The sequence below is a fragment of the Sorex araneus genome, chromosome 5, assembly GCF_027595985.1.
Source record: "Sorex araneus isolate mSorAra2 chromosome 5, mSorAra2.pri, whole genome shotgun sequence".
NCBI classification, from domain to species: Eukaryota; Metazoa; Chordata; class Mammalia; order Eulipotyphla; family Soricidae; genus Sorex; species Sorex araneus.
The window spans coordinates 87,259,372-87,285,308 of NC_073306.1; the positions used below are offsets into that span (position 1 = coordinate 87,259,372).

A 25,937-nucleotide genomic window follows, 5' to 3' on the forward strand; every position below is an offset into this window, starting at 1 on the left:
AAAGTGTCATTTTAGAACTCGAATATACAGGCCTCAAGAATGAGTCAATATGTCTCACTAGACAAAAATCTATTTTTAATTGTATAAAATTATGTGTATAAAATACATAGAAAGTACTAAAAAGATAAGTAAAATCTTTAATACCAGAAATGGAGAGATCAGGGAACACTGTTTCTCAAGTTCTTTGGGATCTGACTGGTTAGTATTTGAGAAAAATAACAAATCCAGGAGGTTCATGGAAAACTCTTCCCTACAACTCATTTCCCTGAGGACTTCCCAGAGAAAGGAGCATAGGAGAGCACCTGGATTTTGAATGATAAATATCAATAGAAACAATAAATGCCCCTGTTAAACTCACGCAGGAGCTTCCTTCTACTCAGGTCCTGCATGAACTTCAGAGAACATTATGGGGGGCCTTCGGGAGTTCTTGGAAGCCCTTTCCAAGCATAATTTGTTAGACTTCTTTTTTCTTTCTTCTTCTTCTTTTTTTGTTGTTAGATATCTTACCTCTGATCCCATACATACTGGTCACAAGATGACTTCATAAAGCAAGAAATCTGACTTTAATCTTGTCCCTCTATTATGATCCAAAAGAGCACAGTGTGGGCTGTTTCCTAATATATTTCTAAAAGCAAAGTGTGTAATCATTAAGTGGCAAGTAGTTGCAGGAGCATTACACTCCTCAGCACAGTTTAGAAAGTGCACAGAAATATGATATATAATGTAAAGGAGATTACAGAATGGAAGGGAAATAAATCTTAGAGCTATATAAAAAAGATACCCCCAAAGAGGAATGCTTTAGTTGTGCTTTATACCAGTTCTCTTCTGTTTCACCCAGGAGAGACGTGGGGGAAGGGAAGAGATGAATATCCTTTCCTTCCAGCATTCTCTAGTTCCAAGTGCTAGAAGGCATCTAGTTTCCCGAACAATTCATGAATTTATGCTCTAATAATCAATGTGGAGGCCCAGGAGTTGAGCACAGGCTTTGCAAGTGCAAGGTTTGATCCCCAGCACCTCATCAAAAATTAAAACAAATCATGGTGAAGGAAGGGAAAAGAGAAAACAAATGTGAATCTAAGGTATGTATATCTCAGGTAGTAAACAGCAGCAACTTTGTGGGAATGAGAGACAGAGTTCTCACAAAAAAAAAAAAAAAGTCATGGTTCCAGAGAGCAAAAGGATGAAAGATACAAATATGTTTTACTGATCTCTGAAGGAGTTTAGCTTAACTAAACTTTGGGAGCCTGGGATGGGGTCAAAAGGGAATGCTTGACAGCGGGTAGGGCATTTGCCTTGCACGTGGTCAACCCGGGTTTGATTCCTAGCATCCCATATGGTCCCCTGAGCACTGCCAGGAGTAGTTCTTGAGTACAGAGCCAGGAGTAACCCCTGTGCCTCGCCGGGTGTAACCCAAAAAGAAAAAAAAAAAGGGAATGCTTGAAATAGAAGCAACTTCTACCCTGCCCCCTTCTGTGCTAGAGAGCATATCTGGAAATCTGGACTCCCCATAGGGTAGCTATAGAAGCACCTTAGGGGATAAGCTTCTCTGAACTATGTTTGTAATTCCTCTTTTGTTCTGGAGAAGTTCCCCAAGAATGACTGTCTTAAAAAATAAGAAATGTTTTCTAAGGAATGAGGTACAGAAATGTCAAAGTAAAATACCATTTGGAGGCAGAGTAAGGTGATGGTGAGGAGGGGGTGGTGTTAGCAAGGAAATATCTAGTTACTAGAGGAACAACTTGGTTTGTTTGATCCCAGACAAAGTAGGAATAGGGAGGTGTCACTGGGGAGGGGGGGCAGAGAGTTCTTATATACAAGCACCATGTTATTGTGGAAGGCGGCATGAATACCTGGTCAGTCATTTCCTGCTACTATAATGACAACCCAGAAGCCAGGTTTGTTAGATAAAAGGCAGCTAAGCTCCAAAGATGTGCTGTCATTCCTGTAAAGTGGAGTGGAGCTGTTTAAAGGAAACTCCATCCAAAGACTAGAAATAAGAAAAGGGATCTCTGGGCAAACAGGAATCCAGGGGCTGGGTTTATACACACATATAGATCTCTATATCTTAAAGTATAAAATTGGGACCATCTGTACAGAAATCACACTAAATCTTAGAAAGGATCTATAGAAAGGGCTGGGGCAGGGGTGTGGCGGCCTAACAGTTGGGAGGATGCACGCTGCCCAGCTGCCCGGCGGCCAGTGTGAGGATGTCTTTCTTCTCCTTGTGGAAACGCAGCTCCTTGCCTGCCAGCCGGGCTTCATCCAGCTCCTGTTCCGTGGCGGCCAGCTCTCTTGACAGTGCCCCGGGAACACTCTGCTCCCGGCTCACCCAGTCCAGTGCCATTTGGTGGCGAATGTCATCATCCAGGGCCCGGTGGGAATAGTGGGCCAACACTTCCTGGATGGGGGAAGACCAAGTGTGAAGGTTATTGACCTTGGGAAGGTTCACACGGTGTCATGGGAGCCTCTGGATGCTTTGCTGAGGATCCTGAACAAAGGCACTTCTCCAGTCCTCTCTGGAGCTTTCTTTTTTTTTCTTTTATTTTGGGTGTCACAGCTGACTGTGCTCAGGGCTTACTCCTCCTGTTGTGCTCTGGGATCACTCCTGGCGGAACTCAGGAACATATGGGATGCTGGGGATCAATTCCAAATCTGCTGCATGCAAGGCAAGAACCTAACACGCTCTACTATTGCTCCAGCTTTCTCTACAGAATTTCTTAAGGGATGTATCCCACTTGGGGGGACCAGACTGGAGAAGATACATTGCTGGCAAAGGAGTCAAGATCTAAGTAGAAGATTGATGGAAGTAACGTGAACTCTCTAAGGAAGGCCTTCATGATTCACAATGTGAACCACAGCCAACTTTTATTTTTTTGGGGAGGGGAATGGAAGGGGGAGTTAGTTTCCCAGTAGCATTCTGGGGTCTCAGGAAGCCTCCCAGCAATGCTCAGCCAGGCCACTGGTCCAGTGCGAAGGCCCAAGAACAGGGCACTACCAGAAGCCCACCTGCTTCTCACACATCTCTTCCACCAGTTCTTCCCTCCACACTCCCCCACTGAGGTCCTCACCTGCCGAGAGCACTGCCTTTCCCGCATGGCCTTGAGGCTGCCATTCCAGTGCAGCAGCTGGAAGACGGTCATGAGCTCCTGGGAGAAGAAGATAAGCAAGTGCCAGGACAGGGGTGTCTCTACTGGGGCTCCCCGTCAGGGTGACACACGGGGGAGCTTTTTACAAAACATTCTGTGGAAGCATCTCTGACCCCATTTCTGATATACCCGTGGGGGGAAGGGAGGACTTTATATTTTAAACGTTATTTAACAAACTTCTCTCCCTTTCCAACTCAGTTTCATGAGTCAGAGGTTCAGAGGAGGCTTGTCCAGCAGGTGGCTATTAGAGCTGGGGGAGCAGGCTGACCAATACCTGGAACTCCAGCATTGACTTGCCCTTGTTGGATTCCAGCATGAACCGGAAGGCACCAATCCCTGTGTTGGGGTTGTCTGCTTCCTCTCTGTTGCCCTGGTAACAAAGTGGGAATGGGGGGACAAATTTTCTCTTAGGATGATCACGTCATGCAGCACTCCCTGTATACTTAAATTTAAAATGTTTAACTCAAACTTCACGATTGATCTCAGAAAGATGCCAACAGCTGAGTTATCCCAGGGGGCCCCCAGCAACAAAGGGCCCAGATCTCTGGAGCCTTAGTGGGATGGGGGCAGTCCAAGTGCCCACCCTGCCAAAGGCCTGGTCCTCCACCCACCCACATCTGGCTCCCACCATTGCCAGATAAATGGCCCAGCTTCATAACTGATCTCCCAAAGAAACACCGCAGCTCATTGTTCTAGCTCCAAAGCCCCTGAAGCATGCAGCCTGCAGCCACATATATAGCCGCAAAAAAACCTTCAAACTTCACAGAGCTGACAGCCCAGGAGAAGTGCAGAAAATCAGATGGGAAAATTGAGTAGAAGCCCACTAAACTCAATGAGTGAAAATAATAAAGCAGGAGGCTCATCCTGGTACTAACAGCTCAGTAAATCCTCCAGCTATGACTTTATTTATTTATTTATTTATTTTTTGCTTTTTGGGTCACACCCGGCGATGCACAGGGGTTACTCCTGGTTTTACACTCAGAAATTACTCCTGGCGGTGCTCAGGGGACCATATGGGATGCTGGGATTTGAACCCGGGTCAGCCGCGTGCAAGGCAAACGCCCTACCCGCTGTGCTATCGCTCCAGCCCCTCCAGCTATGACTTTAGTAACACTGTTTTACATGATATATGTTGTAACAAGAAACATAAAATAAATTATTTTGTGCCTGCTAAAGGAGCAAGCTTGGCAAGGGGTGAAAAACTGGGGACATTTGTGGAGCAAAGGGCATATTGGTGGTGAGACATGCTGGAATATTGAATACCTAAAACAACTATACTATGAACAACTTTGTAAATCATGGTGTTTAAATAAAGTTTCATTCAAGGATTACAAATTATATATATATATAAATATATATATATATATACCTAACTCAAAGTCTAAGTAATATTATAGCAGGGAGGGCTCTTGTCTTGCTTTCAACCAACTTCAGTTGAATCCCTGGTACTCCTGAGCCCCACCAGGATTGATCTCTGAGCACAGAACCAGGAGTAGGTCCTGAGCACTGCTGGTCCTATCACACGCCCTGAATAAATAAGTAAGACCAGCTGCAATAGCAATAAGCAAGGTAACTACTGGGTGCTGTTTTGCCTTCTGTGCTTCTGCCATGGGCTTTTTCTGGGTTCCAGGGGCAGAAGTCAGATATACTGTCATGCCCGACCTATAAGCCTAAGTGTTAAAAAACGAAACTGTAGAGGGGAGTGTGGACTAGTCTCTGACAGTCTTCTGGCTTTTAGCCTCTCTGGTCCTCAATTTCCTCATCTTTAAAAAGGAAGCGATTATAGCTCTCCTTCCTCTTCAGTATTTTTTCAGAAATGAGGTAAATGCAAAATAAAACCTTACATATTATAAAAGGATTAAGTGTGATCTGTCATATAACCTGTGAGTGTATTCCTGGTTCTGACCTGGTGCTCAGTTGCACAGTTCAAATGCATTGTGGTTCTGGCTTTGGTCCTCACTAATTGGAAGTGGTTTCATAATATTGGAGATAGGCGTAGAGCCGGGGACTGACTGAGATGTGCAAAGTAAGGGCGTGTCCTGGTTTCTTAGTGACCCTCCACTCATGTGATCTAGGAGAATAAGGCCAGGAAGCTACTGGTATAAAAAGCTATACACCCCCCCAAGCACCTTAGGTTGTGTCCAAACCCCCCCTCCAGATATAGATAGAAACCACACAGTGCTCCATCATCATCATCATCATCATCATCATCATCATCATCATCATCTGGAAGAACAGAAATGTCTGTGTGGAGCCAACAATTGAACCCAGGGCCTTGTACATGTTCTCTACCATGGCCCCCATATATTATTCCTTTTACTTAGTTTTGTTTGGGAGGCCACACATCATGGTGCTCAGGGACTACTCCTGACTCTCTGCTCAGAGATCACTCCTAGAGGTTCTTAGGGGACCATTTAGGGTGCCTGGGATTGAACCAGGAGCAGCCACATGCAAGGCAAGCACCTTAGGCTCTCTAGGCCCTAATTTGTCTTTAGTTCCTTTTTTTGTGCTGCTCCTAGCAATGTCGGGGGCCCAACTGGTGCTGTTTTTGAACTTAAGGATCCCACAGGGAAAGCCTATGTTCCAGCCCTCTGAGCTAACTCCCCACCTCCCAAATGACTTTTTAAAACAGAGTAAAGAAATTATCCTCCCCAACTCTGAGGGGAAAAGAGACAAAACACTATATTACCAAGTGTTCTTATATTAACAAGGTGAAGTAAAGGAGGCAGAAGAAAAGTGACAATACATACAGTTGATTAGTGAAAAGAACAGGGGCTCAGAGATAATATGAAAGACAGTAAAGAGCTTGCCTTGCATGAGACAAACCTTGGCTCCATCCCCAAATATTCTCAGATATGGGACAAACCCCCACCCCCAAATAAACAGACCTTAAAACGAAGAAAGTGAAAGAAATGGAGACTAATTTTTTTTGTCTGAGCCACACCCAGCAGTGTTGGGGCTGTTATGGAAGATCTGGGGGAAGGGGCCATCTCCTGGTGGTTCCTGGGGACCCGGTGACCCCAGGCTTCTTGCTCTGAGGACCATGTGACTTCAGACCTCTTTCATGCAAAGCATGTACTCAGCTCTTTGATCTAACTCTCTGGCCCAGGGAATAAGGTCTTCAGCCAAAAGTAGAAAAAGCAAAATTCAAACTCAAAATTTTTTTGAATATCTCTAAAATTCCATAAAATCTTTTTTTCCATAAATCTTAAATTAAAGGTTTCCAGATACCCAAAAGACACAATGAAGAGAGACCAAATAACTGTAAACATACACATGTAATTACAGACAGACATATGGAGCACATAACCTGACAGAATAAACAGAGCAGAGATGCAGATGGGAAAGAAAACAAGAAGTTGTGCCGTTTCCCAGTAATTTCCAAGACTTCCCAGCCAGCCAGCCCTCCCATCCCCCAGCACTTCCTTCTGACTCCAAATCACTCACATTGAAAGATGCCAGCGCCTCAGAGACACTCTTCTCAATGAATTCATCAGTAATTCTTCGGGAAGGGTGTTCATTAAACACAGAGTTCATGAGGGCAATCTTCGCAGCACTCCTTCGGGCTTCAGCTTTTGTTGGGCAAAACTAGGTGTGGGGGGAGGATTGGTAGAGGGAAGGGGGTGGAGAGAGAGGAGAGAATATGTGTATCTGTCTGAGAGGGAAGAAGGAATGGTTGGAGAAAACACTTAAGGTAGAAGACATTAAACAAAGCCTACATCAGTTTGTGCATTCTCTAAAGTGTTTATTGCAAAAATAACTGGGGCTTTTGGAAACAGAATTTTGATTCCACATCCTGAAGTCATTAAGGAGCTGGAGAGGGCAGTAGTTCATACCAAACTGAATGCAGAATGAGGAAGGTTGCTGAAGTCAGCATCTGATCACTGGATGTGGAAAATACCCCTGTTGAAACAGTCTACAGAATTAATGAGTTGAAAGTCAGATTCTGGGCCGCTTATTAGGAATCAATCAGCATCTGGTTCTTCTGTTCTGACAAACAGGCAAGATTCTAAATAACCTAAAGTTAGAAAAAGCTACGTCTAGGGGACTTCTGCAAAGGGGGTCTGTTGCTCTACCACCTGGGACTTTTGGGAAATGGGGGCCACACCCTGCATGCTCAGGGGGCTGCTCAGCATGTGCTCCAGCCCACTAAGCTCTCTTTCCACCTTCATCTGGCATTTTTCACTTTTATTCTTGTTTTCTTTGTTTTTTGGTTTTTTGTTTTTTTTTTCTTTTTGGGTCACACCCAGCGATGCACAGGGGTTACTCCTGGCTCATGCACTCAGGAATCACTCCTGGCGGTGCTCAGGGGACCATATGGGATGCTGGGAATCGAACCAGGGTCGGTCGGCCGCGTGCAAGGCAAACGCCCTACCCGCTGTGCTATCACTCCAGCCCCATTTCTTTCTTTTTTTTTAATCTTTGGGTCACACGCGGCGATGCACAGGGGTCACTCCTGGCTCTGCACTCAGGAATTACCCCTGGCTGTGCTCAGGGGACCATATGGGATGCTGGGAATCGAACCTGGGTCAGCCGCGTGCAAGGCAAACGCCCTATCCACTGTGCTATCGCTCCAGCCCCTTCGTTTTGTTTTGTTTTGGGGACATAGCCAGCTGCGTTCAGGGCTTACTTCTAGCTCTGAGCTCAGGGATCACTTCTGGGGGCTCAGGGGATCATATGTAATGTCTGGGATTGAACCCGGGTTGGCTGTGTGCAAGGCAAGCACCCTGTATACTGTACTTTCGCTCCAGCCTTCACTTCTCTTTCAGTTGTGAGAAAACAATTCCCTGCTAACATAGAAAGTGAAGGAGCCATTCCTAAACAGAAACTAAGGTCTGAATAAGAAATTTACAGTTATCCTGCTGCTGAAGAAACAAGGAGGAAAGGGTGGCTAGGGGAAGGAAAATCTGCCCCAAGGAAAACACCAGAAATAAAGAACTATGAAGCAGGGGCAGTGGTACAACCAAGAAGTGCTGAGCACTGCCGGGTCTGCCCTGCTAAAAAATAATAAAACTTTGAAAAAAAATTCATGATGGATATTTATTTATTTATTTATTTATTTATTTATTTATTTATTTATTTGCCATACCAGGGTGCTCGGGGGCTAGTCCTGGCTCGGTGGTGGCAGTACCTAGAAGTCCATGTGGTATTGGGGAGAACGCATAGACCTCCCTCAACCAAAAGACATGCTCAAGGCTGTTGAGCTACTTCTCCAGCCCAGAAATTATTTTTGTTCGTTTGTTTGCTTGTTTCTAAAAACATGGTATCCAAATAGGTATCTGAAAGGAAGTCTGAATTTCAGACATCATTCAACTTCAGATTCCTAGGCACCACCGTATTCCTTAATGATCTGTCTTCATTGCCTCAAAGGCCTCTGTTCCCTTTGTCACTTATGATCAGGGGAAGAAAATAAAGTAATAGTACAGTTTTTTAAAGATTTGGGCTGGAGCAACAGCATAGCGGGTAGGGCATTTGCCTTGCACGAGGCCGACCCGGGTTCTATTCCTAGCATCCCATATGGTCCCCCGAGCACCACCAGGAGCAATTCCTGAGGCAGAGCCAGGAGTAACCCCTGAGCATCGCTGGGTGTGACCCAAAAAGCCAAAAACTTAATTGATTTTTCTTGGTTGGGAGGCACACCTGGTGTGCTTGAGGGATCAGATGCATTGCCAGGGACTGAACTGCAGACCACACATACAAGCACAGTGCCCCTGTACTAAATCTCTAGACCAATATTACAGTTTTTAAAAGGAGACCTGTACGTATTTGCTACTTAATTATCCTTAATATCAATAATGTCCCATTTATTTTAGCTGACTCTTTTTTGGTTTGTTTTTGTTTGGGGGCCACACCTGGTGGTGCTCACGGATTATTCCTGGTTCTGTGCTCTCTGTGCTCAGGCATCATTCCTGGAGATCTCATGGCATCAAGTGGAAAGCCAGGGATTGATCAAGGAAAGTGCCTTCCCACTGTCCTGTCTCTCCAGCCCGCTAACTGACAGATTTTGGAGACAGCTTATGAATCTTTTTTTTTTAATTTATCTAATTATTAATTTTTTGGGTCACACCTGGCGATGCACCTGGCTCTGTGCTCAGGAATTACTCCTGGTGGTGCTCAGGGGACCATATGGGATGCTGGGAATCGAACCTGGGTCGGCCGCATACAAGGCAAATGCCCTCCCCGCTGTGCTATTGCTCCAGCCCCGACAGCTTATGAATCTTAATACTGTGATCCTATCTTACTGCTCCTTCAATTTCTTTGTTTTGTGATCAGACCTGGCAGTACTCAGGGATCACTTTTGACAAGGATCAAGAGACAGTTTAGGGTGCCAGGGATCAAACCAGGGTTGGCCATTTGTAAGACAAGTGCTCTGTCTGCTGACCTATCTATCTAGCCCATACTCCCTCAATTTCTATGTTTCCACTTCTTTTAATATTTACAAGTCTCTAGGGCTGGAGCAATAGCACAGAGAGTAGGGAATTTGCCTTGCATGTGGCCGACCCGGGTTTGATTCCCAGCATCCCATATGGTCCCCCAAGCACCACCAGGAGTAATTCCTGAGCGCAGAGCCAGGAGTAACCCCTGAGCATCGCTGGGTGTGACCCAAAAAGCAAATAAAATGAAATAAAATAAAATATTTACAAGTCTGATGCCCACTCTACAGGGAAGTGCTATTTCTGGAAAGTCATCTATGAAGAAAACTCATCTATGAAGAAAATTACCAGGAAAAATAGAAAATCCTGCTAAATAGAAAATATAAAATTTATGTTAATATGGATCAAGATAGGTAGTCCTGTTCTGGAAACAAAAGAAATCCAACTTCTATTATGTTCTAGTTATGAGTATCATTGTACAACCAATATGATGAGAAGGGAGAAGGATTCTATTTTATAGGAGAGAAAATATAAACATTAGTCACCCTGAGCATATTTTCTGACATGATAAGGGTTTTTCTGGGGGGGGGGCGAGAATTTAGCCACCTGTTTTTTGTTTGGGGTTTTTTTTTTGCTTTTTTTTTGGGGGGGATCACGCCCAGCAATGCACAGGTGTTACTCCTGGCTCTGCACTCAGGAATGACTCCTGGTGGTGCTCAGGGGACCAAATGGGATGCCAGGGATCAAATCCAGGTTGGCCACGTGCAAGGCAAACGCCCTATACCCACTGTGCTATCGCTCCAGCCCCTTGTTTTGGTTTTATGCTCAGGAAACTCCCAGCAGCACAGGGATGAACCTGTGCATTCCACACTTGCTCTAGCCCTTTGAGCCATCTTCCCAGCCCCGAGCCACGCAGTGTTCATAAAACTTCCTTTGGGTTATTTCTGTTTGAGGCAGGAATTGAACTACACTCATTAGTGGAAAAGACATATTAAGTTCCTACTCTGTTGGACACTGTGCTGGACACTGAATTGAGTGGTAGGGAACTCAATGGAACAAGAAGGAAGACAGAAACTTCTATCTCCATGGCGATGGGCACTGGGAGAGATAAATAGTTGGTCACAAGGTACTGAGATCAGGGATGTGATGGTGGAACTTGGGGTGCTGTAGCAGCACACAACAGCAGCTACAGCTTTGTCTAAAGGTCTCACAAACCATACACATGGGAAACACAACAAAGGTGTGTGATATCTAAATTCCTATTGAAATTCTAAATTGGCATTTCAAGCAGGTGCTTTCCTATCCGCAATTATATTAGCCAATTTTTTTAAAATTTCAGTCAAGTTTTTAACTACCTTGGATGAGCAATTACTCCTTTCCTTATCATGTTATCAAACTTTCTTGCAGTTGTAGACTGGGAATATTAGAAAGCAATTTAGAAATGAGCTAACTTAAGTTCTTTGTGTTTTTATTTATTTTTATTTAGGCACCACCATGACTTACTATCATTTTAAAATTGATGTTTCAGAGCCAGAGAGATAGCATGCTGGGTTGGGCACTTACCTTGCACATAGTCAACTTGGTTTTGATGCCAAGTATTACATATGGTCCCCTGAATACTGCCAGGAGTGATTCCTGAGCGCAGAGCCAGGAGTAAGTAAGCCCTGAGCATTGCAGAGTATAGCCCCAACAACAACAACAAAAACTAAACTAAAAAATTGATGTCTCGGGGCTGGAACGATAGCACAGAGGGTAGGGTGTTTGCCTTGCACTCGGCCGACCGGGTTCGATTCCCAGCATCCCATCTGGTCCCCTGAGGACCACCAGGAGTTAATTCCTGAGTGCATGAGCCAGGAGTGATCCCTATGCATTGCCAGGTGTGACCCAAAAAGTAAAAAAAAAAAAAATGATGTCTCAGGGCCAGAGATTGTACAGCTAGTAGGGTGTTTGCCTTGCACTCAGCTGACCTGGGTTCAGTCCCTGGCACACCCTATATTTCCCCCAAACTTGCAAGTGTGATCCCTGAGCACTGCTGGATGTGCCCCCCCTCCAAAAAAAGATAAAACCACAAAAAAACCCTGATATTCATGAACACAGAGTTATCACATGGCTTCCCCTGTGCTTAATAACTCAATTCTATATATGGACTCCCAGGCCCAGTCCTCACTGGCCACTGTGTATTCTATTACTTTTTTTTTTTTAATTAAGGCACTGTGACTTTCAAAGTTATTCATAGTTGAGTTTCAGGAATACAAATGGACTAGCACCAATCTCATCACTAGTGCCAATGGCCCCAGGTTTCCTCCCAACCCCCAACATGACTCCTTGACAGGCATTTTATTTTTGGGTGGGGGCACCCTATGGTGCTCAGAGCTTACTCCTGGCTCTGTGCTCAGGAATTACTCCTGGCAGTGTTTGGATGGGATGCTGGGGATCAAACCCAAGTTAGTGGTATGGTGTGCAAGGCAAGAGCCCTACCTGATGTACTATTTCTCCAGCCCCTGGCCATAACATATTTATTAAACATTTTTTAGTTTATTGGATCTCCTCCTTGTGGTGGTGTTGATTCTGTGGTTTAGACATATACTATATATCCACACCTTTACCTCACTGATGAGCCTAAGGCCCCTCCCCCCCTCCCCACCACGATCTCCCATACACTGTGTTTCTTTACACTCCACAGATGAGTGAGATAATGCAGCATTTGTCCTGTTCCCTTTGACTTACTTTTCTTGGTGCAATGCCCTCCAGTTCCAGCTAAGTTGCAGCAAACTGTAAAAGTTCACCTTTATTTATAACTGAGCTACACTGCCTCCTGGCTAGTATATGGGAGATTGAAGCCTGGAGAAGTAGAAATTCCACATTTAGGGGAGTCAGAATACAGACCCCTACTTCTTTTTTTTTTTTTTTTTTTTTTTGGTCACACCCGGCAATGCACAGGGGTCATTCCTGGCTCATGCACTCAGGAATTAGCCCTGGCGGTGCTCAGGGGACCATATGGGGTGCTGGGATTCGAACCCGGGTCGGCCGCGTGCAAGGCAAACGCCCTACCCGCTGTGCTATCACTCCAGCCCCAGAGACCCCTACTTCTTTAGGTGAGCATCACTTCAGTCACACAGAATACCTCACTACTGACCTCCCAGCAAACTTAAACACTGCTTTCTTGAGTAACTGTCTGGGAAAAAGGACTCTAAACAGTATTAGTTCCATGTCCTTACAGTGAGAAAGCAGGAAGGTGGAAGACCAGACCAGGAAGTGGGCTGGGTATGAGTGGCCTAATATTACAGAGTAAGAGCAGAGTAAGGACCTGGTGTGCAAGTCTGATCCCTGACACCATAGGAACCCCCAGGCACATAGCCAGGAGTAGCCCACAAACACAAAACGGGTTTGAGTGTTTGCAGGGTGAAGGAAAAGCATGTTCTGTGGTCCAATGAGCTTCAGATGCCAACAGGGTGACTTTCCTGGAGTGAGCTGTGGTTCTTAAATACGTGATTGCAGACAAAGAGTAAATGGCCAAAGTTACAGAGAAAGTCACCAATGAGCAGCACCTGAACATTCATCCTTCCTCGCTCGGTCTTGCACCTCTTACCTGGAAACTCCCAAAGCAGCTGCCCCCAGGTAGGGTGACATAGCAGACATAGGGAGGGCTGCTGGAGGGGACCATCTCATAGACAACCAGAGCGCCGTTTTTCAGGTCGGCTCCCCGGGATTGCTTCATCTGCCAGAATTCCTGAAGGGCCTCCACCACGTTCACTACAAAGAGAGAAGCGGTCAAGTTGAGGCGTGAGAACACCTCTAAGCAGTATGGCTTAGAAAAAAGGACCCTGAACAGTATTAGTTCCATGTCCTCACAGTGAGAAAGCAGGAAGGTGGGAGACCAGACCAGGAAGTGGGCTCCATAAAGTATCAGCTAAAGATGCAGTGCCTCTACCACGTCTTCTCATCCCATTTAGCTATCACCATGGAAAAGCCTTTGCATGAGCAAGCTAGATTGTAATTAGGGCCTTTTGCATGGGGGAGCCAGGAGAGTTCTGCCCTCCTCTCCCACCTCTCGCTCACCTTTGCAAGGGGTGAGGGAACTGGAGGGAGGCTGAGAATTGAGTTCAGGGCTGTATCACACTTACAAGGCATGTGTTTGACTCACTTCCTGTCTTGCTAGTTCACACTCTGATGAGTGCTAGACACTAAAGGTAAGTCACTTAATTGTTAGGAACATAGTTGTCAGTGTGAGTGACCAGCATTGTTGCCTGATGAAGTGTTGGCAGTCCAAGTTATTCTGTAATTGGTCAGTATCCTGGAATAATATACACCATAGCAGTTAGTGCTAGGGCCCGAGGGGCAGGACAGGAGAGAAGGCTCCAACCACATGGCTGCATTACTAATAGCAAGGAGGAGGAGAAGGAGGAGAAGTAGGAGGAGGAGGAAGAGAAGGAAGAGAGGAAGAGGAAGAGGAATAAGAGGAAGAGGGAGAAGAGGAAAAAGAAGGAGGAGGAGGAGGAGAGGAAGAGGGAGAAGAGGAAGAGGGAGAAGAGGGAGAGGAGGAAGAAGAGGAAGAGGAGGAGGAGAAGGAAGAGGAGGAGGACGAGAAAGAGGAAGAAGAAGAAGAAGAAGAAGAAGAAGAAGAAGAGGAGGAGGAGGAGGAGGAGAAGGAGAAGGAGAATAAAAAGGAGAAGGAGAAGGAAGGAGAAGGAGGAGAAGGAGGAGAAGGAAGAAGGAGGAGGAGGAGAAGGAGAAGGAGGAGGAGGAGGAAGAGGAGGAGGAGGAGGAGGAAGAAGAGGAAGAAGAAGTAGAAGAAGAAGAAAAAGAAAGAAAGAAAGAAAGAAAGAAAGAAAGAAAGAAAGAAAGAAAGAAAGAAAGAAAGAAAGAAAGAAAGAACTAATTACTCCAGACAGCAAACTGTATTTCAGAACAATTCTCCTCATCCTCCAATACTTTCACAAAAATTCTTTGAGTATCTACTCTATGCTCTTAGTAGAATATCTACTAAATGCCAGTCTACCACAGTGAACAAAACAATTTACTTTCTTTTTCCCTTTCTGGGTCCTGGTCAAAAGAGCTGTATGAATAATCTCAAATAAATGAAAGACTGTGATTGTAATAAGCACTACAAAAGTGCAGTGGATGGTGTGAAGTTATGTTGGAGCATCTGACCTAATTAATATAAAAAGAAAAGTTACCTTTGAGCATGTGATGTTTAAGCTTCACATGAAAATAACAAAATCTAAGATTGCTGCATGCAGAGCCTTTGCTCTGGCCTTTTGAGCCATGTCACTTGCTGCTACTAAAGAGTTTCATTTCTTTTTCATTTTTGCTTTGGGGCCACACCTAGAAGTGTGAAAAGCTATCCCCAACTCTACATTTGGGTGTCAATCCTTGACATGTTGGGGACCATGTGGTACATAACTGGTCTCTAGTCTTATTTACAAAGACTCACTTATTCTCTGACATTGCCTTAGTTCAGATCTTCCCAGAAGATACCAAAATGGGACAGACATGCAAGTGATCATTGCATAGGAAGCAGGAAAATAAGAGTAGTCAGTCCACTTTAAAGAAACCTGGGTTGGTTGACACACAGGACTGAAGCAATAGTAGGATGGATAGGGCTTTTCCCTTGTACAGATCTGACCAGGTTCAATCCCTGGCACCCCATATTGTCCCCTGAGCCCCATCAGGAATCATCCCTGAACATTGCCAGGTATGGCTGCCAAACAAAACAAAACAAAACAAAAAAGTGGAAAGGGAGGGAGGGAGGGAGGGAGGGAGGGAGGGAAGGAGGATATTTGGACAAAGTCTGTAGTACAGTTCCAAGGTGAGAGTGATAGTACAGTGGCAGGGCATTTGTCTTGCACACAGCCAACCTAGACTCAAGCTCTGACCCCCATACGGTCCCTCAAGCACCACAAGGAGTAGTTCCTGAGTGCAGAGCCAGGAGTTACCACTGAGCATTGCCGGGTGCACCGCCCCCCCCCAAAAAAAAAGGAAAGAGGGCTGGAGTTATAGTACAGCGGGTAGGGCGTTTGCCTTGCACGCGGCCGACCCGGGTTTGAATCCCAGCATCCCATATGGTCCCCTGAGCACCGCCAGGGGGTAATTCCTGAGTAAAGAGCCAGGAGTAACCCCTGTGCATTGCCAGGTGTGACCCAAAAAGCAAAAGAAAAAAAAAAGGAAAGAAAGGTTAAGTGAGACCAAAGGGACCTGATCAAGCAAAGGTCCCCCACTTTCACCAGGTTACACCTGTGTCAGTGATCGGCGTTGTGCTCAGTTTTCAGCTGGGGCAGCACAGAGGACACGTGGCTTCAGTTGGCTGTGTTGCTGGACCCAGGGGGACACAACCTGAGCCTATCAGTAGCATATGCCTCTTCGCTGGAACTGTGAATGGCCTATTCTCCTGGCCACCACACACATTAAGTAAAAAAATATGAGTACTTGAGGCCTACAGTTCTGTCTGGGCAGTGGGGATGCAAAGATAAATGAAGTCTTCCCTGTCAGGAAGGAGTTCAACACTGAGGCCAGAGAGAGCTATCCGCCTGCAGCTGAAGCAAGCAGGCCTATACCAGCCAACTCTGGAAAGAGGCCATGTTTCTTCTAACACCCGAGAGTTGACCGACTTTTCACATTCATTCTGCTATTAAAAGACGGTGTGAAAAGGAAGCTCTTTCCCACCCTTCATTTCAGCAGAGGTCACTGAGGCCCAGAAAGCTCAGCCATCTTTGTGCTTTCCTCTGAGATCTTTTCAGCCCCACTGGTCTCTTGGAGCCCATCTGGCACAAGGCACTGGTGACAGCTCTCCTGACATGTGAACAACAGGGAGAGGATCAGAATAAGAAAGATGGGAGGAGACCACAGCAATGGCTTCTTAGTAATGCACTGTCCACTCTAGAGTCCAATGAATCACTCTTGGCACACAGTAAAGAGTCTCTCTTTTGCCAGCAGGGAGACAGGGGGTTGGTTCACCATGGCTCTGTGCTCATTTCTGGAGTATCGGGGGACCCTAGGAGGTTCTGAGGACTAAACTTGGGCTGGCTGCATGCAAGGTGAGAGCCTCAACCCCTGAAATTTCTCTGGTCTTTTTTTTCTTTTTTTTTGACCCAGTGATGCTCAGGGGTTACTCCTGGCTCTGCACTCAGGAATTACCTGGCAGTGCTTGGGGGACCATATGCAATGCTAGGAATCGAACCCGGGTCAGCCACGTGCAAGGCAAATGCCCTACCCGCTGTGCTATTTCTCCAGCTCCTCTCTGGCCTTTTAAATGATGACTTAAAAGCTAAAGAAATAGTGACTCATTTCAGAAATGTAAATATAAATAGAGAAATCAGGCAATGTGGACAGGAGAAAAGCAATGGTTATCTGCTCTTAAAAATGCTCAGAGACGGGTTCATTGAGGTTGCTGACAGGGACTTTAGGGTCATCTAGTCACACTCCGGCCAAAGAAAGTATATGACTTGCTGGGGTCACACCGGGGTGTGAACAGAGACATCCTGCCTCCAGTTTGAGAATCTTAACCCAGGATCCAAGGTCTAGCTCATGATTGAAACTCATGGAGTTTCCTAAGTTCCCCAGGCTTCAAGTAAGATCATGTGCTGCGTATGAGTACTTATATGTGATAGGGTGGATGTTGACCATGGTTTTCCTTGGTTCAATTTTGTTTTTGTTTTGTTTGTTTGCTTGATTTTGGGGGCACACCTGGCAATGCTCAGGGATTACTCCTGGCTCTGCATTCAGGAATCATTCCTGGCAGGACTGGGAGACCATCTGAGATGCTGGGGATTGAACCTCAGTTGGCTGCATGCAAGGCAAATGCCTGACCTGCTACACTAGCTCTCTGGTCCAAAGATGAATAATGAAAAACTCTTTTGTTTTGTTTTGGGGCCATATCAGTGCTCCCAGGGCTGATTCCTGGCTGTGCACTCAGGAATCACTCCTGAGGGGCTCAGGAGGCCATTTGGGATGCTGGGACTCAAAACTGGGTCAGCCATGTGCAAGGGAAATGCCCTGCTCAATACACTATTGCTCTAGCTCTCAATTTGATTTTGTTTGGGACACACCTGGTGCTATTCATGATTTGTTGCTTGGAGGTCGATCCCAGCATTGCTTAGGCGATCATGTGGTGTTAGCCTACATGCCAGCCCTTTGAGCTTTCTCCCTAGCCCAGTGCTCACAGTTTTTTTTTTAAATGAGTTTTAGTGAGGGACATAAATATAATGATTTGTACAAGATAGTTTGAGAAGTTTGGTGGAAAGGGCAGTGAAGGCTAAGACACACACATCTCACAGTTATGTTTCTTTCTGGAAGTCCCTGGCAGATGCTGGGCTGAAAGGGAAAATAAAGATGAAGATAGGAATATTTGAGGGATTATACTATAGTGTTGAACAACCACAACATAAATAATAATGTTGACCTGAAACAGTAGTACAGTGGGTAAGGTGCTTGCCTTGCATGTGGCTGATCCAGGTTCAATCCCTGACACCACATATAGTCCCCTGAGCCCCACCAAGCGCACAGAATCAGGAGCAAGTCCCGAGAACCACTGGGTGTGACACAAAACAAAATGAACAAAACTAACAGTGTTGCAGGGCTGGAGTGATAGCACAGCGGGTAGGGCGTTTGCCTTGCACGTGGCCGACCAGGGTTCAAATCCCAGCATCCCATATGGTCCCTTGAGCACCGCCAGGGATAATTCCTGAGTGCATGAGCCAGGAATGACTCCTGCGCATTGCCAGGTGTGACCCAAAAAGAAAAAAAAAAAAAAACACTAACAGTGTTGCTTTGTTTTCTTGGATGTGTCCCATGGTGCTCAGGGCTTACTCTAAGCTTGGGGATTACTCCTAAAGATGCTCGAGGGGGCCACATGGGGTGCCAGGGATTGAACCTGAGTCAGATGCATGCAAGGCAAGCACTCAACCCAGTATACTATCATTTAGTCCCTACAATGTTGTTTTTGCCTTTAGGAGAAAAATATTTGATAAATGTTAAATGGAATAACAGATGTATCTTTTATATTCACCAGAGTAAAAACACTAAAATAAGGGCCAGGGAGATAACCCAAAGGGCTGGAGCACATGTCTAGTATCAAGAGAACTCAGGTCCAATTCGAGGTGGTCCTGAGGGTGGTCCTGGTAGCCTCTAGAATGATCCCTGGAGAGCCTGAGCATTGTGTGGGAGTCCTGCACAAATAAACAAATAAATAAACCAACATTAAAATAACATAAACGAGGGTTCAGTGCCACCCAGCAGGTCAACCTGAACCTATGGGGTGAGTGCATCAGCAGCTTGATCAGGCTTCCTGACATTCCCAAATTGCTGCTGTGCCTCTGGCTGGATCCCAACAACTTGGGACCAAATTTCCTGAGAAATTAAATGGCCAAAAGTTAGGTATGTGGGAGTCACACCCACAAACCACTTCTGGTACAGCTATACAAGCTTATTTTTTGGCCTTGCTTCAGAGACCCATAAATAAATCTCAAGAGATCAAAATCAGGCCATTTAAGCACATTAATGGCCATGATTCAAAGACTCACAAATGAATCTTGGAAGAGAGCAGCACACAGCAGAGATGCCTCCAGACCCCAAATTTATACATATATATATATATATATATATTGCTTTTTGGACCACACCCAGCAATGCACAGGGGTTATTCCTGGTTCATACACTCAGGAATTACTCCTGGTGGTACTTGGGGGACCATATGATATGCTGGGAATTGAACCAGGTCGACCGAATGCAGGGCAAATGCCCTACGCTATGCTATTGTTCCAGCCCCTGGACCCCAAATATTTTTTAAAAATTTAGAATTCTAGGGGCTGGAGCGATAGCATAGCGGGTAGGGCGTTTGCCTTGCAGGCGGCCAACCCAGGTTCGAATCCCAGCATCCCATATGGTCCCCTGAGCACTGCCAGGAGTAATTCCTGAGTGCAAAGCCAGGAGTAACCCCTGTGCATCGCCAGATGTGACCCAAAAAGCAAAAAAAAAATTTAGAATTCTAGGAGTTTTGGTGGCCACATGACATCTCATACTATTCATAATAAGCAATACAAAATAAATTATTTAGCATCTGCCTATGGGTAGGCTTGAGTGGTGGTGGGAAAATCCAAAGTAATGGTGGTGGGAAGGTGTAATGGTGGTGGGATTGGTGTTGAAATGTTGAATGTAAACAATGTGAACAACTTTATGAAATTAAAATAAAAAAGAAATTTAAAGTAATGTGGAGTTCATGCTTGTTTTAGTTAGCTTAATCTTAATATGATTATTTAATGTAGCAATACTCTACATTAAAAAAATAAAATAACATTACATAAAAATTATAGTACAGAGGGCTGGAGAGATAAAACAGCAGGCAGGGCACTTGCCTTGCAGGCGGCTAACCAAGATTCAATCCCTAGCATCCCATATGGTCCCCAAGTTCGCCAGAAATAACTCTTGAGCATCACCAGATGTGACTCAAAAAATAAATAAAATAAAATAAAATTAAAGTACAAATTTTCTATCATAAGAATAATTACAGAGGGCTGGAGCAATAATAAGTAGGTATGGTGCTTTTTTTGAGCTCAATCAACCCAGGTTTGATCCCTGGCATGCTACATGGTTCCCAAAGCCTGCCAAAAGTGATCCCTGAGCAGCACTGGGTATGGGCGCAGCCCAAAACAAAATAAACAACAACAAAATGTTCTCATGGTTATTCTCAGCTACAAAATTTGCAATCATTTAGATAGCACAGCAGGTAGGGCGTTTGCCTCGCACACAGCAGACCTGGGTTCAATTCCTCCACCCCTCTCGGAGAGCAGGCAAGCTACCGAAAGTATTCGGCCCACATGGCAGAGTCTGGCGAGCTACCTGTGGCATATTCAATATGCCAAAAACAGTAACAACAAGTCTCACAATGGAGATGTTACTGGTGTCCACTCGAGCAAATCGATGAATAACAGTGCTACAGTGCTTGTTAGAACAGTTAGGGACAATTAATTACAGGGCTCTAATCAAACTTTTTTTGGTTTGTTTTGGAGCTACATCCAGCAGTGCTCAGGTGTTACTCCTGGTTCTGCACTCAGGAAATACTACTGGCAGTGTTCAGGGGACCATATGGGATGCTGGTGACAGAACTCAAGTTGATTGCATGCAAACCAAATGCCCTACCCACTGTACTATCACTCTGGCCCCAACATTTCTAAAAATTGGAAATACTCAGGCCCTTCAACTTAACTCCACAGTCATTTATTTAAAGGCAAAGGGGTGGTCCATTATCTGGAAAGAACGGATCAACTACATGGCACAGTTTCCATTAGTCTGCTCCTGAGCACAGTGCCAGGAGTAAGCCCTGAGCAGAGTCGGGTGTGACCCCCCTCCCACCAAAACAAACAACAATTTTTTAAAACTAAGGGAACAGATGGAGCCCAGAGAGATTAAGCAAAAAAATGTGGAGGGGGGACATTTTGGGTCACACCCAGTGATGCTCAGGGGTTACTCTGCTTCTGCACTTAAGAATTACTCTTGGTGGTGCTTGGGGTACTATACGGGATGCCAGGGATCGAACCTGGGTAAGCCACGTGCAAGGCAAACACCCTATCTGCAGTACTACTGCTCTGGCCCCAAGATTAAGCAGTTTATTCAAGATCACACAGCCATCTATCCTTCTAGGACTATATTTTCTGATTCTTAGTCCTACGTCTAGTAAGATTCAATAGCCTACTGGGCTGTACACGCCTGATTCAGGTTTGATCCTAGGCACACGGCAGGGGTATCCTGAGCTCCTCCAGGAGTGATCCCTGTGTTCAGAGCCAGGACTGAGCACTGAGTGAGACTACTAGGAGTAGCCCAAACAAACAAACAATAATAAATAAACATTAAAATCAGGGGCTAGAGAGATAGCATAGTTGGTATGGCACTTGCCTTATATGTGACCATTCCGGATTTGATCCCTGGCATCCATATGGTCCCCTGGGCCCCACCGGGAGTGATTCCTGAGTGCAGAGCCAGAAGTAAATCCTGAGTGGCCCAGGATTTACAACGTGTGAGAGGTCATTCTAAGTGACTAGGATACATTTGGAGCAGACAGGAAGAAGGATGTGAACTGAAGATGGCTCGAAAAGCAATGCTGGATCCAGGAATAGTCTGGGCAAAACCCAGAGTAAGTTATATTCAAGGGAGAAGAGCCAGCCCCCAACACCATGCCATCAGTCACAAGGCTATATGGGTATGTGCCAAAGGCAGCTTTGCCTATTAACCGAAGCAGAATAAGTGATTCCATGTGGTGAAGAACTTCTGAGCCAAATCAGCAGAGACTCTGCTTGCCTGAAGCTGAATTATGTGCCAAACTTTCCCAGAGTTCTGGCTGGACATGCAGACAGGGAATGAGACTGGAGAATGCTGAGGACTGAGGAGGGAGGTAGCATGTTGGATGGGAGATGCACTGCAAAGCCTGAAGCCTGATGAATTGCTCTGTGTCAGCACGATCCCCTTCTGAACTCTCTCTAAGACAATGGAAAGGTGTTTTACAGGATACTTGGATGAGAAGCCAATGCAGGGAAAATTCTCTGGAACAGATAAAAAAAAAAAACAAACCCGGAAGCTGAGATAGTACAGTGGGTAGAGCAATTGCTTTGTATGCCATTGATCAGGGTTCAATTCCTGGAATCCCCTACTGTCCCCCAGGCCCTGCCAGGAATGAGCCCTCAGCATAGCACCAGGAATATTCCTCCAGCATCCAGGAGTGATCCTTGAGAACATGGCCCAAACACACAAAAAAAGAAAACAAAAATTCACAATGAGTTTCTGAACCAAATGTGTGCTTTCTCCATGCCTAAGTGGTATCCCACAGCTGGAGTTTAAAATGATGAACAAAGGGACATTGGTAGTAAATGTATCTCTGTACACATACACATATGTGCACTATATGTTAGTGTATCAATAGTAAAATGTATCACTGTACACATATTGAATGAATGTGATACTCTATTTTCACAGGAGTCTTTGGGATCAGGAATCTTTGGGAATCTGATTCCATAGATCCATAGGAATCCTTGGGACCAGGCACTATAAGGAGTTTAGAATGAGAGAGCTTATGCTGGGAATGTAGCTAAATGTAGAGCAACTTGCCTTTGCAAGGACATAAAAGGGAAAGAGAGAGAGAGAGAGAGAGAGAGAGAGAGAGAGAGAGAAAAAGAGAGAAAGAGACAGAGACAGAGACAGAGACAGAGAATACAAATGACACCTGAGGCCAGGGAGATGGCTCAAAAGGCTGGTGTTCAGGCCCTGAAGCTCTACTGCATGGGGCTCAAAAATAAAAATAAAGAAAAAGCAAGTATGACCAGAGAGATAGTACAGGGATTAAGACCCTTGCATTGCATGTAGCCAACCCTGGTTCAATCCCCAGCATTGTACAGTGTCCTCTTGCATCTCCAAGCACTGGTGGTTATGGCCCAAAATAAGTCCCCTGCCACCAAAACAAAAGAAAAATTAATAGAACCAATAAATTTCAAACAATACTTGTCCTTTAAAAGTATCTATTATGCTATTATGCACATCATCTCATTTAATTCACATCTCATTTAATCCACATTTTAACTGGAGGAAAAAGAGTTAAGTCACTTTACCAAAGAGAGAGGATTTAACCCAGACTTTTATAATTCTAAAATCTGTTTGTACTCTTCTTCTTTGTTGTTATTGTTGTTTTATTTGTTTGTTTGTTTTTGGGTCACACCCAGCAATGCACAGGGGTTACTCCTGGCTCTGCACTCAGGAATTCCTCCTGGCAGCGCTCAGGGGACCATATGGGATGCTGGGATTTGAACCCGGGTCAGCGAGTGCAAGGCAAACGCCCTACCCGCTGTGCTATCCGCTGTGCTATCACTCCAGCCCCTGTTATTGTTGTTTTAGGGCCACACCCAGCAATACTCAGGTATTACTCCTGGCTCTGCACTCAGGAATTACTCAGGGAGTGCTCAGGGAACTATATGGAATGCTGGAGATTGAACTCAGATCAGCTGCGTGCAAGAAAAAGCACCCTACCCACTGCACTATAACGCTCATGTTTATACTTCTCTCTCTCTCTCTCTCTCTCTCTCTCTCTCTCTCTCTCTCTCTCTCTCTCTCTCTCTCTCTCACTTGCTCGATCTCACTCGCTCTCTCTCCCTCCCCTCCCCCTCTTTCAATAAAGCTATTTTGCTTTTCCAAAATATATATATATATATTTTAAAACTGGAAAGTTAAAAAATATAGTCACTTCCAAATTACACAGAACCTGGCAAAGCAGTGGGAAGTGATGTCTCAGAAATTCTGGGCTAGGGCAGGAGAGATAATACAGCTGGTAGGGCTCTTGTCTTGCATATGGCTGACTCAGTTTAGATTTCCTAATACAGCATAAGGTCCCCTGAGCCCCGCCAGGAGTGATCCCTGAGCACCAAGCTAGGAGTAAGCCCTGAACACTGCTGTATATGGCCCCAGAACCAAAGAAATTCTGAACTTAACATCTGTATCCACTTCTCTCAATCTGTGTTCTTTGTTATGCTAGAAATCTGAAGCTAAAATTCAAAAATGTCTCAATGGCTAAACAGAAACAATAAAGGAAGTCCTTACATGCCCCTTTTCAGAAACCCTAGAAATTAGGCATTTTTAAGACAAAGATTTCTAATGGAAATAGGGTTTCTGCTTGGCTCATTTCCACAGAATTTAACATTGAAGGGAGCCAAGGTCTGGGATTTATCCTGTTCCTGGGCAAGGGCCAGGAAAACAGAGCCAGACATACAGAGGCTTGAGCTGTAAGGCTCCTTACTACAAAAGACACTGGGGGCGGGTGGGGGGAGTGTTGAAGTCACAGGGAGCTGGGTGAGTTCAGTGGCATGTATCCATGCTATTCTCTTTATTTAGGTTTGGGGGCCACACCAGGCAGTGCTTAAGGCTCACTCATGGCTCTGTGCTCAGGGATCATTCCTGGCAGACTTGGGGACCAATTGGTCAACGACAAGCAAGGCAAAAGCCTTCCTCACTGTACTATATTTCTCTTTTTATTTTTTTAGGGGTCACATCAGAGGAGGGGCTGTCACTCCCAGGCAATGCTCCCTAGTAATGGTGACTAAAGAATTTAGGGCTGGGGCCACTATGGCTACACTCTGAGCTATTCAGGTGCCTGCAGTGCTGAGGATAGAGTGATAAGTCTTCACCCATGGCAGCCTGTGCTCTCCCTGCATCCATACTTAAAGACACAACTGTTGTGACTTGTGGAGGCACTACTGAACCACCCAGCAAACCTGAAGTTGCCTTGGAAATTTCAGAGTGATGGATGTTATTTAACAAAAGAATTGAAAAATCAAGGTTAAGATGATGGGGAGTGCGGGAAAACTGAGCAGGGTTGCAGGAGAAATGGCTTGGATATGCAATCAAGGAGAGGAACCCACATAATGAGACCGTTCTCAAGTGCAGAGAAACGTGAAGGCACTCAATTACAAGAGGAAATCCATTTTTGAAGGAAAAAAGGGTTGGGGGAAAACGGTTGTATGTGTCTAAAAGGGTCTCTAGAGAAGAGGCAGTAATAAAGAGGAGGGGGTGGGAGGCCTAATCTAATGAGTGAGGGTCTGAGTATGAATGCGTGCACATGAGTATGCGCCCACGAATGTGCACTTGAGATGGTGTGTGCGTGCGTGTATATGTGCATGACTGTGTGTAAATATGTGCATGTGAGAGCATGAATGTGTGCATGAATGTGTGTACATAAATGAGTGTGTGTGCATGAATGTGTGTACATGAATGTGTACGAGTGTGTGTGCGTGAATGTGTACATGAGTGTGTGCGTGAATGTATGTGTATGTGTATGAATGCGTGCGTATGAGAAGTGTGGTGTGTGTGCGTGCTTGAGTGTGTGTCTGTGTGTGTGTGTGTGTCTGTGTCTGTGCTCGCGCGTGTGCGCGCGCGCGCCTAGCCTACAAGGAAACTCCCAGAAAGGAAATGCATGGGAGGGCCGTTCGCCAGAAAGCGAGGCGGAGGAGGCTGGGAGCGAGGCTCCGTCGCCGAGGGTGTCCCGCAGGAGGCCGCACCCGCAGACTCACCTCGGCCGTAGCCCTGCGTGTGCTTGGCGAAGCTCCTCACTACGGCCTCCACTGCCTCCCGCAGCACCGCGGGGCTGCCCGCGGCGCCCGGCGGCAGCGGCAGCCCGGGGGCCCCCGACAGGAGCAGGGGCGGCGGGGGAGGTGCGGGAGGCGGCGGGGCCGGCGGGTGGCCCGCCGGGGGTGTGGCGGTGGCAGCCGCGGCCCCGGTCACTCCAGGCCGCAACGCTCGCAGAGTGCCCCTCCCGCCGGTGCCCACTCCTGGCTGCAGCCGCTGCGCTCGCATCGTCTCCATCCCGGCGGCCGGCGGAGAGGCGGCCCGCAGCCTGCCAGCCTGGCGAGCTAACGGTCTCAGCCACCCAGCCCGCTAGCGCCCGGGGACT

The 25,937-nt window shown here is 45.9% G+C and overlaps 1 protein-coding gene across 1 annotated transcript; it reads right to left on the reverse strand.

Annotated features, from left to right (window-relative positions):
* Positions 1-114: 114 nt before the first annotated feature.
* LIX1L (limb and CNS expressed 1 like) lies at positions 115-25,933 on the reverse strand. The gene is made up of 6 exons (XM_004619162.2): positions 25,558-25,933; positions 13,110-13,273; positions 6,594-6,734; positions 3,421-3,516; positions 3,069-3,146; positions 115-2,398 (listed from the first exon to the last, which is right to left on the reverse strand). The coding sequence occupies exons 1-6, from the start codon at positions 25,847-25,849 to the stop codon at positions 2,156-2,158; spliced, it is 1,014 nt and encodes a 337-aa protein (XP_004619219.1). The 5' UTR covers positions 25,850-25,933; the 3' UTR covers positions 115-2,155.
* Positions 25,934-25,937: the final 4 nt, after the last annotated feature.